The sequence below is a fragment of the Tupaia chinensis genome, unplaced genomic scaffold (genome assembly GCF_000334495.1).
Source record: "Tupaia chinensis unplaced genomic scaffold, TupChi_1.0 Scaffold148210_1, whole genome shotgun sequence".
NCBI lineage: Eukaryota > Metazoa > Chordata > Mammalia > Scandentia > Tupaiidae > Tupaia > Tupaia belangeri.
The window spans coordinates 376,665-391,483 of NW_006208060.1; the positions used below are offsets into that span (position 1 = coordinate 376,665).

At 52.7% G+C, this 14,819-nt stretch overlaps 2 protein-coding genes across 4 annotated transcripts; both read right to left on the minus strand.

The window, feature by feature from the left end:
• Positions 1 to 701: 701 nt before the first annotated feature.
• MCEMP1 (mast cell expressed membrane protein 1) lies at positions 702 to 6,525 on the minus strand. The gene is made up of 7 exons (XM_027768999.1): positions 5,773 to 6,525; positions 3,743 to 3,829; positions 2,941 to 3,078; positions 2,764 to 2,814; positions 2,528 to 2,674; positions 2,252 to 2,314; positions 702 to 1,366 (listed from the first exon to the last, which is right to left on the minus strand). Exons 1-7 carry the CDS (start codon positions 5,825 to 5,827, stop codon positions 1,347 to 1,349), a joined length of 561 nt encoding a protein of 186 aa, XP_027624800.1. The 5' UTR covers positions 5,828 to 6,525; the 3' UTR covers positions 702 to 1,346.
• Positions 6,526 to 11,064: 4,539 nt separating this feature from the next.
• Positions 11,065 to 12,736, minus strand: RETN (resistin). Of its 3 annotated transcripts, none has more exons than XM_006170223.3 (4): positions 12,591 to 12,736; positions 12,342 to 12,472; positions 11,542 to 11,619; positions 11,065 to 11,280 (listed from the first exon to the last, which is right to left on the minus strand). In XM_006170223.3, exons 2-4 carry the CDS (start codon positions 12,460 to 12,462, stop codon positions 11,144 to 11,146), a joined length of 336 nt encoding a protein of 111 aa, XP_006170285.1. In that variant the 5' UTR covers positions 12,463 to 12,472; positions 12,591 to 12,736; the 3' UTR covers positions 11,065 to 11,143. The 3 variants fall into 3 exon arrangements, with proteins under 3 accessions (XP_006170285.1, XP_006170284.1, XP_027624802.1); XM_006170222.3 differs by having other exon boundaries at positions 12,342 to 12,502; positions 12,591 to 12,731; XM_027769001.1 differs by lacking the exon at positions 12,591 to 12,736 and having other exon boundaries at positions 12,342 to 12,584.
• Between the last annotated feature and the right edge of the window lie 2,083 nt (positions 12,737 to 14,819).

Here is a 14,819-nt window from a genome sequence, read left to right on the forward strand (position 1 = left end):
TTCTCGCTTTCTGTCTCTCTGTCTCTCTCTGTCTATCTGGCGAGCGCACGCGCCCTATAGCGAAAATCTCTCTCAAAAAAAAAGAATTATTTATTTAATTTTATTTATTATTATTTTTATTTTGACCAGAGAGAGTCAGACAAAGAAAACAAGGTGCCAGGTCCAGGGCTCGAACTGCAGTCGACCAAGTGGGAGTGCAGCATGTCAATCATTATATCACCTGCCCACCCCAATATTTTTTCTTTTAATTTCCTAGAAGGCGTGTGTACTCGCTGGAGAGAGATGGGGAGTGAGTGGTGAAAAGCACCCTCTCTCAGACATGGCCACACCGCAATCCCTTCTCCTCCATTTTCTTGTGTGATTTTGGCCATGTATGTGTGTACACGCCTGACATGTTTTTCAAGCCACTGGGTCCGGGATTCATACCAGTCAGCCATGTGGGATCTGGCCACCTTAACCACCACACCACCAGCTGGCCTGGTGCAGAACATTTTGAAATTCCGGGGCTGGCTGTGTGGCCTGGTGGTACAGGCAGCCACATTCACGTGGCCAACCGTGTGGTGGAGCCTCATACCTGGCAGCTTGAGAAACACGCTGAATGCATGTGTGGGTGCGTGTGCATGCATGTGCATACATGCCTAAAATCCCGCGAGGAAGCAGAGATGGAGGAGAAAAGAATGCAGCATGGCCTTCCCCGGGTGTGTGTGGGGTTGCTTTCTCCTCTTTCTCTCTCTCTGGTAAGTGCGTGCACCCTCCAGAAAAATAAATAAAAATCAAAATAAATCCATGCATCATTTTTCAGAACATAATGCATTTGCCAAGAACTTTTTAAAGAATGATTTATTTGATTTATTTTTCATTGTCATTATTACTGTTTAATTTGACCAGAGAGACAGAGGGAGAAGGAAAGTGAGAAAGCAAGCCACCAGGTCTGAGACCCCAACCGTGGTCGGCCACGTGGGAGTCCAGCACCTTAATCACCACGTCACCTGCCAGCCCCGCTGAGAACTTTTTGAAGACCCCCTCATGTACCTAAGATGATGCACATGTGTGTCACATGTAGGATGACACACGCATGCAGACCCACTCGCTGTGACAGCCACATTCGCCCATAACACCTTGCTGGGGACACAGAGAGATGCCCGCCCTCCACAAAATGCTAACACACACACACACACACGCACGCACACACACATGCGTGCATGCACACGGGCAACCCCACGGTTTTCACCGTGACACACGGTTTTCTACATGGGGAAAGATTCACACTAGCTCGGGGGGCCCGTTTTCTGTCACAGACGGTGAGTGGCAGGTGCAATGTCATCTGTGGTGGCAGTGACGTCCTCTCATTTGCTAGGCATTGACCCTAGGGGAGGCAGAGAGATCCGGGTCAGGTAGAGCCCACCCCGGAACAGAAGCAAGGCCTTTCATAATAAAAAGTAAGATACAAAAACTGGTTAGCAAAATGGTCTTGGTGGTGGAGAATGGAGTGATCTTTAAAATGATTTTTTAATATTCTTCTGTATGGTTTCAATTACTGATGTAAAACATGTATCATACAGACAAAAGTGATAAGGTTATTATTTTTAACTTTTTCTTTTTGAGAGGTTTTTGCTATAGGGCATGTGTGCTCGCCGGAAAGACAGAGAGAGACATAGAGACAGAAAGCGAGAAATCACCCCCCAGGGGGGATGGCCACGCCGCAATCCCTTCTCCTCCATTCTCCTCTCGGGATCTTGGGCATGCACACACATGCACCCAGCGTGAGTTTAAGCCACCGGGTCCGGGATTCAAACCGCAGTCAACCACATGGGAGTCCAGCGACATAGCCATTACGCCAACTGCTGGTTCCGATAAGTTATTATTATTGTTATTATTATTTCTTTTTGGAGAGATTTTCACCGTAGGGCGCGTGCGCTCGCCAGACAGACAGAGAGAGACATAGAGACAGAAAGCGAGAAATCACCCCCCAGGGGGGATGGTCACGCCGCAATCCCTTCTCCTCCATTCTCCTCCCAGGATCTTGGGCACACACGCACACGCGCCCGGCGTGAGTTTTAAGCCACCGGGTCCGGGACACGAACCGTGGTCGACTACGTGGGAGTCCAGCGACATAGCCATTACACCAACTGCTGGTTCCGATAAGTTATTATTTTTAAACTAAGCAGATACATTTTAAGGAAACTAAGAGAAAGAGAAGCAAGGTCGACACGGGCTCCACCCTCGCCCACCTCCCGGGGCCCTGACTTACGCTGACTTAACTGCTCCACCTTATCCAAGATTTTCTTTACGTTTTCTTTTATTCCAGCTATTTCTGGGGTTCGGGGGGGTAACAGACAGGTGAAGCTGGGGATGGACCTCAGACAAAGCCCCCCATTCCTTGGAAGCTCCCTCCTGCCCGACCTCCACATGGGTGCGGCTGCTGGGACCACCCTCATATTGGGGGATCCTCGCAACTCGAGGGGGCAGCCACCACCACCCGCCCGCCAAACCCTGAGCTTTGGGAGGGCGGACCCCACAAAGGCACCTGTTGGGAGCGTCTTCAGCTTCTCCACCTCGCCCAGGGTCTTCCTATCGACCTGAAGGATGCTTTCCCTGGCCTCCTTGACGCGCTCCCAGACCAGGTTCCAGCCCTTCTGCTGCTCCTCCTGGCACACTCGCATCGAGTTGGAGACTGGGGACGCAGCGTCGGGGTGTCTGTGTGGGCCCCTGGGTCCCGATCCCCAACACGACGCCATGGCTCTCCCAGAACCCTCCACTCACCATTCCAAAGCTCGCCTCTCAGATCCAGCAGCTCCTGGGACATCTCGGAATCTGCTCAGGACGGGCAGGAAGACCCTGGTGCACTAAAGTTCTGCTCTCCTGGGAGCAGGCTGGGGGGAAGGGGAAAGGAATGGGCAGGGAGGGGAGAGAATCCGGCCCGCCCCCAGGCGCACTCACTCTTCACCAGCAGCAGGACTGATAAAATGATGCAGAACGCGAAGGTGAAGGCCAGGAGGACATAGAGGATCATGATGGCTTTGTGCAGCCAGGGTGGGATCTGGGCAGAGTCCGACAGGGGCCTGGGCTGGGCTGGAGCTGGAGCAGAGGGGCAGGCCAGGTGACCTCCGGCACCTGGTAACACCCCTCGAACCACACCAGTTCTTTTTTTTTCATGCACTTCCCAGAAAGACAGAGACAGAAAGCGAGAAATCACCCTCCAGGGGGGATGGTCACGGCACAATCCCTTCTCCTCCATTCTCCTCTCAGGATCTTGGTCACGCACGCACACGCGCCCGGAGTGAGTTTAAGCTACCGGGTCCGGGACTCAAACCGCAGTCGACTATGTGGGAGTCCAGTGACATAGCCATTATGCCTACTGCTGGTCCCTCTTTTTCTCTTTCTTTCTCTTTCTTTCTTTTTAAACCACATCAGTTCTAGCATCGGTACAACACCCAATGTGGTCAGCAGGTTTGACCATCAACAAAGGTCACCGCCAAGGGCCCCCGTCCCCAGAACCCCCAGCGACTGTCCCTAACACTGTCCCCATCACGGAGCCCCTGTGACCGCATGGCCAGCACCATCAGTGTCCGCAGCACTGTGACCGTGGATGGCTTCATGCGTGTCCCGCCACCCTCCAGATGCCCCATCACCACCAGCACCTACAAGGCTACCCCGGCACGGTCACATCACGGCCTCGATGCCACCGCGGGTCACACTGCTGCCCTTAGACCTCTGCCCACTGGGTGGTGTGGAGGCTCACCTGGACTCCTGGGGGAATGGTCACTCTTCAGCGGGTCCCGGTTTCTGAAGGCCAAGGTGATGTTCTCGTAGTCAGGGTCGTTGTCACCTGTGTGGGTCAGTGAGGTTGGGGCCTGCCCGAGCTCTGGGGAGTGTGGGGGTGGCTCCTGGTCTTGGTTCACCCAAACCCTGCACAGAATACATTTCTGGCTGTGAAAGATAAGATGTGAAGAACTAAGCTCTGCTTCTTAGATAAATGTTCATGGGTGTAAGTGAGGCAGCGGGAGATACACACACATGCACGCACGCATGCATGCACACGCATGCACATGCACATATACACATGCACACACATGCACACACATGCATACACATACATGCACACACGCATGCATGCACGCGCATGCACATGCACATATACACACGCACACACGTATGCATGTACACGCATACACATGCACATATACACATGTGCACACATGCACACATGCATGCACACACGCATGTATGCACACGCATGCACATGCACATATACACATGCACCCACATGCATACACACGCATGCACACATACATGCATGCACACACATACACATGCACATGTACACATGTACACACATGCATACACATACATGCACACACATGTGTGTCAGTGGAAGCAGCCCTCCAGGCCCTTATCTTTTCCATTCCAACCTCTCCTTTTCTTTTCTTTTTTTTTCAAATAATTTTTAAAATTTATTCATTTACTTATTATTATTTTTTCATTCGACCAGAGAGAGAGAGAGAGAGAGGGAAAGTGAGAAAGCAAGCCTCCAGGTCTGGGACTCGAACCATGGTTGGCCACGTGGGCGTGTCCAGCACCTTAACCACCATGCCAACTGCTGGTCCCCTCTTTGTCTTTTTTTAAATGTATTTATTTTAAATTTTATTATTATTATTCAATTTTGACCAGAGAGAGACAGACAGAGAGGAAAGGAGAGGAAGAAAGCAAGCTGCTAGGTCTGGGTCTTGAACCATGGTCAGGCATGTGGGAGTCCAGCACCTCAACTATCATGCCATCCGCTGGCCCCCCAACCTCTCCTTTTTTTTTTTTTTTTTCTTTTTTTTGGAGAGGTTTTTGCTATAGGGCACATGTGCTCGCCAGACAGACAGACAGAGACAGAGAGACAGAAAACAAGAAATCACCTCCCAGGGGGGATGGCCATGCCACAATCCCTTCTCCTCCATTCTCCTCTCAGGAACTTGGGCACGCACGCACACGCGCCTGGCGTGAGTTTAAGCCACCGGGTCTGGGATGCGAACTGCGGTCGGCTACGTGGGAGTCTAGCGACATAGCCATTACACTAACTGCTGGTCCCTAATCTCTCCTTTTTTTTAAAAAAAAAAACAATTTCTTCCATGAGCATTCACACAAGAGAGAGACAGACAGATAGACAGCACCTCGACAGATTCTTTTTTTGTCAAAAAAATTATTTTTTTTAATTTTAATCATTTTTTTGAGAGAGTTTTTGCTATAGGATGCGTATGCTCACTGGAGAGACAGAAAGCGAAAAATCACCCATGGGGAATGGTCTCAACACAATCCCTTCTCTTCCATTCTCCTTTTAGGATCTCAAGCATGCATGCACATGCACCCGGCATGAAATTTAAACCCCCAGATCCAAAACTCGAACCACGGTCAACTACATGGGAGTCCAGTGACATAAACCATTTCACTGGTTTCGACATAACGGTAATTTAACTGGACACAGACAGAGACAGAGAGAGAGGGGGAGAGTGGGAAAGCAAGCCGCCAGGTCCAGGACTTGAACCACGGTCAGCCATGTGGGAGTTCAGCGCCTTAACCATCACACCAGCAGATTCCTAACACCACGATCCAGCCCTAGCCTCGTCCTGGACACACACATGCTCAGAGTCCTCTAGGAGGTCTCCAGACTCGAACCCAGACCCTTCCCATGTCGGCCAGCCTTGCACAGCATGGGGTCCCACTGCTGCACTTTTGTCCAGCCCCCGCCCTTCTCCCACTCTCCCTTCTCCCCTCGAGGTTCCAAACCTTCCTTAGTGGCCGAGGCCCCCCTTTTCTTGTCTTTCAAGGCTGCTGCCTGCATCTTGACCTGTTGCTGGTGGCGTTTCCTCAGCCTCTACGGTTCCCAGCCTGAAGATTTGTCACCCGCATCCCCACCCACAGGAAGGTGTCAAGGCAGATGAGGAAATCTGGAGGCGGGGAGAGGGAGGAAGGGTCAACCTTCTCTTTTCAGGGATCCACAGACCTCCCACCTTGGGACCTCTTCATTCCCCAGATGGAGAGGGTCTGAGGACACCAGAGGCCTCAGGGATGCCCAAGAAGAGAAGCCTGTAGACCTGACCACAGGAAGGAGTGATCAGGAAGGAAAGCTACAGGAAACCGCACGTGTGTGTGTGTGCATGTGCGTGTGAGTGTGCGTGTGTGTCCCTGGATGGACCTCAGCCTCCTGCCTCTTCTGTTTCTAAAGAGAAGCTCAGACAGCCTCATAGAACAGTGGTTCAGCTCTGTGCTCAGGGAGCTGCATGCCACATGGTGGACCATGGTTTGAATTCTGGTGTTGGCGGCTTGAAAAATACATCGTGTGTGTGTGTGTGTGTGTATGTGTGTGTGTGTGTGCCCCAGATCATGACGGGATGGAGAAACAAAAGAAAAAGGATTGCGATGTGACCACACCCCACTGGGGGGTGATTGCGCTTTCTCTCTCAGGCAAGTAAAAACAGACAGGGGCCAACATCTGGTGTGGTGGTTAAGGCGCTGGACTCCCACGTGGCTGATGGCACTTCAAGACCCAGATCTGGGGAACCAGCAGTTAGCATAATGGCTATGTCGCTGGACTCCCACGTAGTCGACCGCGATTTGCTGCCCGGATCCGGTGGCTTAAAACTCACACCGGGCGCGTGTGCGTGCGTGCCCAAGATCCCGAGAGGAGAATGGAGGAGAAGGGATTGTGGCGTGGCCAACTCCCTGGGGGTGATTTCTCGCTTTCTGTCTCTCTGTCTCTCTCTGTCTGGCAAGCGCACACGCCCTATAGCGAAAACCTCTAAAAAAAAAAAAAAAGACTCAGATCTGGAGGCTTGCTTCCTCACTTTCCTGCTCTCTGTCTGTCTCTCTCTGGTCAAATTTAAAAAAAATAGTCATGATGATGATGAATAAAATGAATAAAAATAATTCCTTAAAAAAAAAAAAAAAGAGAGAGAGAGAAAGAGAGAGCCCAGCAGGTGGTGTGATGGTTAAGACGCTGGACTCCCACATGGCTGACTGCGGTTTGAGTCCCAGACCTGGCGACTTGCTTTCTCAATTTCTCTCTCTGTCTCTCTGGTCAACTTTAAAAAAATAATAATAATAATAGGGACCGGCAGGTGTCATGGTGGTTAAGGATGCTGGACTCTCACATGGCCAACCGTGGTTCAAGTCCTGGATCTGGAGGCTTGCTTTCTCCCTTTCTCTCTCTCTCTCTCTCTCTCTCTCGTCTCGCTCTCGCTCTGTCCCGCTCTGATCAAATTAAAAATAAATAAATAGGGGCCAGCAAGTGGTGTGGTGGTTAGGGGTGCTGGACATGGTGGACCGTGGTTCGAGTCTTGGACCTGGTGGCTTGCTTTCTCACTTTTCCCCCCTCCGTTCCTCTCTGATCAAATTAAAATAAAGTTAAATAAAATCATTATTTTTAAACATAATAATAATAAATACAATTTTAAAAGAGAGAGAGAGGGAGCTGGGCTTGGAAGTAAGAGGGAAGCTGGGCTTGGGGGCCCCCACCTTCCTCTCCCTGGCCCCAGTTCCATCCCACACAGACTCACCCCAAAGCAATCTACGTCTCCAAGGCCTCGTGGAAGAAAGGGGAGGATGTGAGTCAGTAGACGCTAACCACAAGAACGCCACCCACATCCAGGACTGAGGCCAGACCCACGCCGGTCCCCTGCTTGGACAGAACTGCAAATGGAGTCCTCAATCCAGAACCCCCAGGTGGAGAGGCCTCGCTGTCGTCCACGCACCCGCGGCCATGTTCTGCCCTAGACACGTGTACACACGCACTCCCAAACACCGTGTCCCAGGCCTGCTCGCGGTACACATCACACTCGTGTGAGTACTTTTTTTTTTTTTTGGAGAGGTTTCTGCTATAGGGCGCGTGTGCTCACCAGAAAGACAGAGAGAGACAGAGAGACAGAAAGCAAGAAATCACCCCCCAGGGGGATGGCCACGCCGCAATCCCTTCTCCTCCATTCTCCTCTCAGGATCTTGGGCACGCACGCACATGCGCCTGGCGTGGGTTTAAGTCACCAGGTTCAGAACTTGAATCGCGGTCGACTACATGGGAGTCCAGCGATGTAGCCATTACGCCAACTGCTGGTTCCTCTATTTTTAAAATTATTAATAAGATATTTGGGACCAGCAGTTAGTGTAATGGCAATGTCGCTGGACTCCCATGCACGGTTCAAGTCCCATTCTCCTCTCGGGATCTTGGGCACGCACGCACACGAGCCTGGCATGAGTTTTAAGCCACCATGCCCAGGACGCGAACCACAGTTGCCTATGTGGGAGTCCAGCGACATTGCCATTACACTAACTGCTGGTCCCAAGTTGATCTTTCTTGGGGAGACTGGGCTTGGCCATACTTTAGGAAACAATACCCTCATCAGTTCTTCCGAATCATTCCAAAGTTATCTCGAATTTAACTACATTTTTTTTTTTTAAAGAATTATTGATTTTAGGGACCACCATGGCCACGTGGGAGTCCAGCCACGTAACCATAACCGCTTCAGCATCTGCTGGTCCCTGAACTCCAGCCCTGGGATTCCCTGCCTGGGCCTTCCCTCCTGACCCCACTGTGGCTATGGGAGTGGAGGGGGATCGCTGAGGGAGGCCAGGACCAGAGAGAGTGAGTCTAGGCCTCGGGTGTTCCTGCGGGGTGATTTCTCACTTTCCCTCTCACTCTGTCTGTCGTGCCCTCCGGGAAGCGCAGGCGCTGTAGCTAGAGTCAGGTGGGCTCCACAGCGACCAGGATTGGGACCCCTGCTCATGGCCACCAGGATCAGACAAGGGATTCGGCCATTGCAGGGGGTGGGTAGGAGTGAAAGAGCAGTTCAAAATAACCTGAAAGCCAGCAAGCCACCCTGTCGCCTCTTCTCCAGTCCAGACGTTTGAGAATCAGGCTTTGTCCTCCCTGAGAGCTGGGGGATGGTCTGCTAAGGGTTGATTCCCGCCGTGCGCCCACCCAAGACCGTGAACAGCTAGAGGGATAGGAGAAGGGGGATCATGGGGCCACAAGACTCTCCTTTCTCTCTCTCTCTTTCCCCATGGCCGACTGTGCGGTTCGAATCCTAGAGATGGTAACTTAAAAGAGTCCAGGGGACCAGCAGATGGAGTAATGGTTATGTCGTTGGACTCCCATGCAGTCGGCCACGGTGCAAGTCACAGACCTGGAGACTCAGAATTCACGCTGGGCACGTGTGCGTGCGTGCCCAAGATCTCAAGAAGAGAATGGAGGAGAAGGGATTGCAGCATGGCCAGCCCATCTTGGGGATGATTTCTCACTTTCTGTCTCTCTGTCTCTGTGGCGAGCAACACACCCTATAGCAAAAATCACTCTCTAAAAAGACTTCAGGGACCAGCAGGTGGCGTGGTGGTTAAGGTGCTGGACACTCCCATATGGCTGACCACAGTTCAAATCCCAGACCCGGTGGCTTACTTTCTCACTTTCCCTCTCATCAAATTAAAATAAATGAATGAATAAATAAAATTAAATAAAATAATTCTTAAAAAGAAAAAAGATGGGGACCAGCAGGTGGCATGGTGGTTAAGGTACTGGACACTCCCACATGGTCCCCCGGTTTGAGTCCTGGACCTGGTGGCTTGCTTTCTCACTTTCTCTTTCTCTCTCTCTCTCTCTCTCTGTGTCTCTTTGGTCAAATTAAAATAAATTAATGAATAAATAAAATAAAAAAAAAGACTTCAGGCATATGTGTGTGCCCAAGATCCCCAAAGGAGGGAGAAATGGAGGAGAAGGGATTTCAGCACTGGTCTCTGTGTATCTCTGTATCTCTTGCGTGAGGGTACACCCTCTGGCAAAGGCGGAACAAAGCAAAACACAGGAGGGTCCCACAGGTACGTGTCAGCGTCCCTGTGCCTGCTCCCCTCACCATGGGCGTGCTGAGGTTCTCTGCGTGTAACTGTGAATTTGCGATGCCTGAGGTCAGGCAGGAGGTCTCAGCAGGATACTCAAGATTCCTCTCTGGGGGCCAGCAGGTGACGTGGTAGTTGGGGCGCTGGCCTCCTACGTGGCCGACCGCAGTGTGCGTCTCGGACCCGGCAGCTTGCTTTCTCACTTTCTCTCTCTGTCTGGTAAGTGCACGTAGCCTGTAGCAAATTTAAAAAATAATAATAAAATTGGGGGAATCAGCAGGTGGCGTAATGGTTACGTTGAGGATTCCCACATCATTGACTGTGGTTCGAGTCCCAGATCCAGTGACTCCAAACTCATGCTGGGTGCATATGTGTGCATGCCCAAAATCCCAAGAGGAGAATGGAGGAGGACTTTGGTGTGGCCATCCGGCCCGGGGGTGAGTTCTCACTCTCTGTCTCTCTGTCTCTCCAGTGAGCACACGAGCCCTATAGCAAAAACCTCTCAAAATAAAATAATTCATTAGTAAAATAACAATAATAAAATTGGGGCCAGCAGGTGGCATAATGGTTAAGGTTCTGGACTCCCACACACCCAGGATGTGTGCATGTGTGCCCAAAATCCCAGCAGGAGAACAGAGGCGTGGTCATTCCCCCGGGGGGGTGATTTCTCAGTTTCTCTCTGTCTCTCTCTGGTGAGCACACCAGTACCGCATCCTATGGCAAAAACTAAAATAATAATAAATGAAATAAATTGATAAATTCCTTTCTGCCAGGACCTGACTTGGCCTGCACCTTGGGGTGGGGAGATTGGGGTAGGGGTCAGTGCTCTGGGCCCACCCTGACCCTAGGGGTCCTAGAGGTCGCACCCCCCACCAGGCTGAGGATCCTGGATGAAGCCTCATGGGGGGGGGGTAAGGCGGAATGACCCAGAAGCTTCCTGGGAGGCCCCAGACCCGAGAGTGACCATCATGGTGCCCAGAGAGGTGACCCACTGACCCCGTGAAGGCGGCGGTGAGTCTTGGGTGGGGATGTCCTTAGGCAAAGCTGAGGTCCGTGGAGGAGGGGCGTGTAGAAGACAGTCGCAGTCCCCCCTCTCTCCAGCGTCTGTACACCCCGCTCTTTGCAGAGGGTCTAGACCCTCCAGGAATGCGCTGCACCCCATCTGCACCATCACCCACACCATCACCACCACCACCAACATCAGCGTCGCCTGGTTTATTTCCAGCCCCGCCCACCCAGGTGTGGTCCCGACCCCGGCGCGGGCTGCGCACACGCGACCTCAGGCGCGGCCCTGCAGGCGACAGCAGCGCGCTCCGGTCCAGTCCATGCCCGCGCACTGGCAGTGGCACGTGGTCTCGGCGCGCACGTCCCCCGAGCCGCAGGCGGAGCCGCACGTGCAGGCGGTGACGGAGAATCCTGCAGGTGAGAACCGGGGAGCTTGGACCCCGAGCTGGGCAGCTGCGGGGATCGGGGGTCGAGCTGGCTGGAAAATATTATCAGGGACCGGCCTCGTGGGGAGGTGCGGTAGGTGGCAGCTCGGAACCTGGACACCGGTGTCCTAAGGAAGTGGGGTCCCAGAGCAGGGGGAAGGAGAGGAGGATTCCCTAGCAAGGCAGAGGCGGGGTCTGCAGGGAGAGGGTGTTCCCAAGGGACTTAGCCCCCCCAGCCCGTACTCACCTGAGGGGCAGGTGGCCAGTGCCCCCCTGGAGGTGACGGTTTGGCAGTTCATGCCTATATTACCTATTGCCTGTAAAACTGCAGGAGGGAAGCAGAGAGGGGAGGAGGAGCTATGAGACCAAGTGTCCCCCAACTTCCTAGCTGCAGGGTCAAGAGCCACCTCCCCCGACCCCAGCCCCAGGGCCCAGGTGGCTCAGGGTGACCGCTGTGGTTGGGTTTGGGGCTGTAGTTAAAGGTGGGGCTGGAAGTGGGGCCAGCAGGTGGTGAAGTCGTTAAGGCAGTGGACTGTGGTTCAAGTCCTAGACCCGACAGTTTGAAAATCACACTGTGGGGGGGATGCCTACATGCCGGAAATCTAGAGAGGAGAAGGGATTGCTATGTGGCCATCCTTCCTAGGGGGTGAGTTCTCAATTCTTCTCTCTCTCTGTCTCTCTGTCTCTCTGTGTGTCTCTCTGTCTCTGCTCCACGAGCACACGAACCCTATAACAAAACTAAAAAGAGAACAAGGCGGGCTGGGCCAGGACAGTCGTTCAGCAGAACCCACGCGGGGAAAGTCCTGGTTGAGCCTGCAGGGGTCACATGGCCGTGATGCGGCCTGGCTGAGCCTGGCTGTGGATTGCTGCTGAGAGACCCTGCTGGGGGTGTCTATCTCTCTCGCTCCTGGAAGAAATAAACTTAAAAAAAAAAGGTGGGGCTGCAAATGGAGCTGGGGTTGGGGTTGGTGTGGAGGCTGCAGCGGTGGAGTCAGGGATGGGAGAGGTGGCGGAGACCCTCACCGGGCCAGGCTGCACGGTACTCACTCAGGGAGCTGAAGTCCTCCTCGATCTTCTGGTTAATGACGTCCTGGATGGTACACTGCGGCTTGCTGCTGGACACCAGCGTCCCAAGGACGGGGAGGAGGAGCAGGAGGAGAACCTTCATCTTGCAGGTCCTGAGGGGCAGGTGCATCAGCCTGTCTGTCCTGTGGAGAGACTCAGGCCCTCGGAGTATGGGGTTCGGGGATCCCCCAGGCCGGGGCTATGGCGAGGGCAGGAGCAGCTGTCACTTACCCAATCAAGTCGTCCCAATCTGGACACGAAGTCCTGCCCCACCGCTCTCTGTTGGAGGCCTCTGGGTGTGGGGCTTCCTGTCTTGGCTAATGAGTCCCTTGGCCCCCTGGTCCTCCCTTCCCACATCCGGAACCAAGAGGAAACCCCTTGAGTACATTCGGGAGGGGGGGACAGAGAAGGGAGTTGTACCCTCCCCTTCCTGCCCAGCCTTACCTTTTTTCTTTTTATATCCCTTAAATCATTTTTAATGTATTATTATTTATAAAATGTGCTAGAGGGCTCGCGTACTCACCAGAGAGAGGCAGAGAGGGAAAGCGAGAAAGCAAACTGCCAGGCTCGGGAGGACTCGAACCTCGGTGGGCCACGTGGGAGTCCAGTGCATGAACCACCACACTACCTGCTGGCCCCCTGCCAAATAATTGTACGTTTTCAAACCATTGAAAAGTTCTAGTGTTTAGTAAAACGTGAAAATTATAGATGGGGCGGGGCAGCATATTTTCCAAAGCACTGGATCTGGGACTCAAACCACGCAGTCGGCCATGTGGGATCCAGCCACTCCCAACACCACAGCGCTCGGCGTTTTCATTAGCAGAAGGAAGACAGAGGGACCAAGGGAGAGAGCACCCCATGGGCTGGGCCGTGCCGCAGTTTCTCCTCCATCTCTCTATCCTGTTAGGATGTCAGGGTTGCACACGCACACACCTGGGGTGTTTCTCAAGCCTCTGGGGCTGGGATCTGAACTGCCGTTGGTCATAGCTCCCTTAAACACTAGCTCACCTGGCCAGCCCGAGAAATTTTTATTTATTGAATTCTTCCATGAAAGAGAGAGCCAGCAGGTGAGAACCCATAACGGGGCCTTCATGCCACGATCATGCTCCTTCAGCAGCTCTGTGTCACAAGCACACACGTGTGCAAGGCATGTGAACCTGGGACCTTCCTGTGTAGGTCCGGCATCTCAGAAAGTGACGTCGCAGGGACCGCCACATGGCGTATTGGTTACGTCGCTGGACTCCCATGTAGTCGACTACGGTTCGTGTCCCAGACCCGGTGGCTTACTCACGCCGGGCGCGTGTGCGTGCGTGCCTAAGATCCCGAGAGGAGAATAGAGGAGAAGGGATTGCGGCATGGCTATCCCCCTAGGGGGTGATTTCTCGCTTCCTGTCTCTCTGTCTCTCCGGTGAGCACACTTACCCTACAGCAAAAATCTCTCTAAAATAATAATCATAATAATGAATAAAATGAAATAAATAATTTTTAAGAAGAAAATAAGAACTGATATGCAAAGAGTTCTGAGACAAAAAGGAGGGGCTGGTTAGGGCGCTGGACTCCCACATGGCTGACCAGGGTTCGAGTCCCAGGCCTGGCAGCTAGCTTTCTCACTTTCCCTCTCACACTCTGTACCTCTCTAGTAAAATAATAAATATATAAGTAAAATAAAGTTCAATAAAATAAAAAAAGAGTTCTGAGACAAGGCATACGAAAGTCAGAGCCTTCACAAATTAATTCTGGGGGCTGGCTGGTGGCGTGGTGGTTAAGGCGCTGGACTCCCACATGGCTGATCACAATTCAAATCCCGGACCTGGTGGCTTGATTTCTCACCTCCTCTCTCACTCTCTCTCCTTCTGTCCCTCTCTGGTCAAATGAAAATAAGTAAATCAATAAGTAAAAGATAACGTTAGATAAAATAATTAAAAAAAAAAACAACATCACTTCTATCTCTCCCTAAGCTACCTGGTGCCTAGGCTGTGTCTGGAGGTCTTAAAAAAGGTGTGAAGGGACCAGCAGTTAGCGTAATGGCTATGGCGCTGGACTCCCACATAGTCGACCGCAGGTCTAGTCCCGGACCCGGTGGCTTAAACTCACGCCGGGCGCGTGTGCGTGCGTGCCTAAGATCCCGAGAGGAGAACGGAGGAGAAGGGATTGCGGCGTGGCCATCCCCCCTGGGGGGTGGTTTCTCGCTTTCTGCCTGTCTCTCTCTCTCTGTCTGGTGAGTGCACGCGCCCTACAGTGAAAACCTCTCCAAAAAAAATAAATGAAAAAGGAGTGTGAGCTGGGATTCGGGCGCGGGGAGGTCAGGACAGGACGGGGAAGTGAAGGCTCTGGCTGGGCCAGAAGAGGGAGAGGCTGTGGGATTCCTTCCCGACCAGGACCGGGCTCCCGCCTTCCCGCCCGCTTGCTTGTTCCACTTCCTCATCCCCCACACGCTTTGTCCTTTCGGGTCCTGAGGGG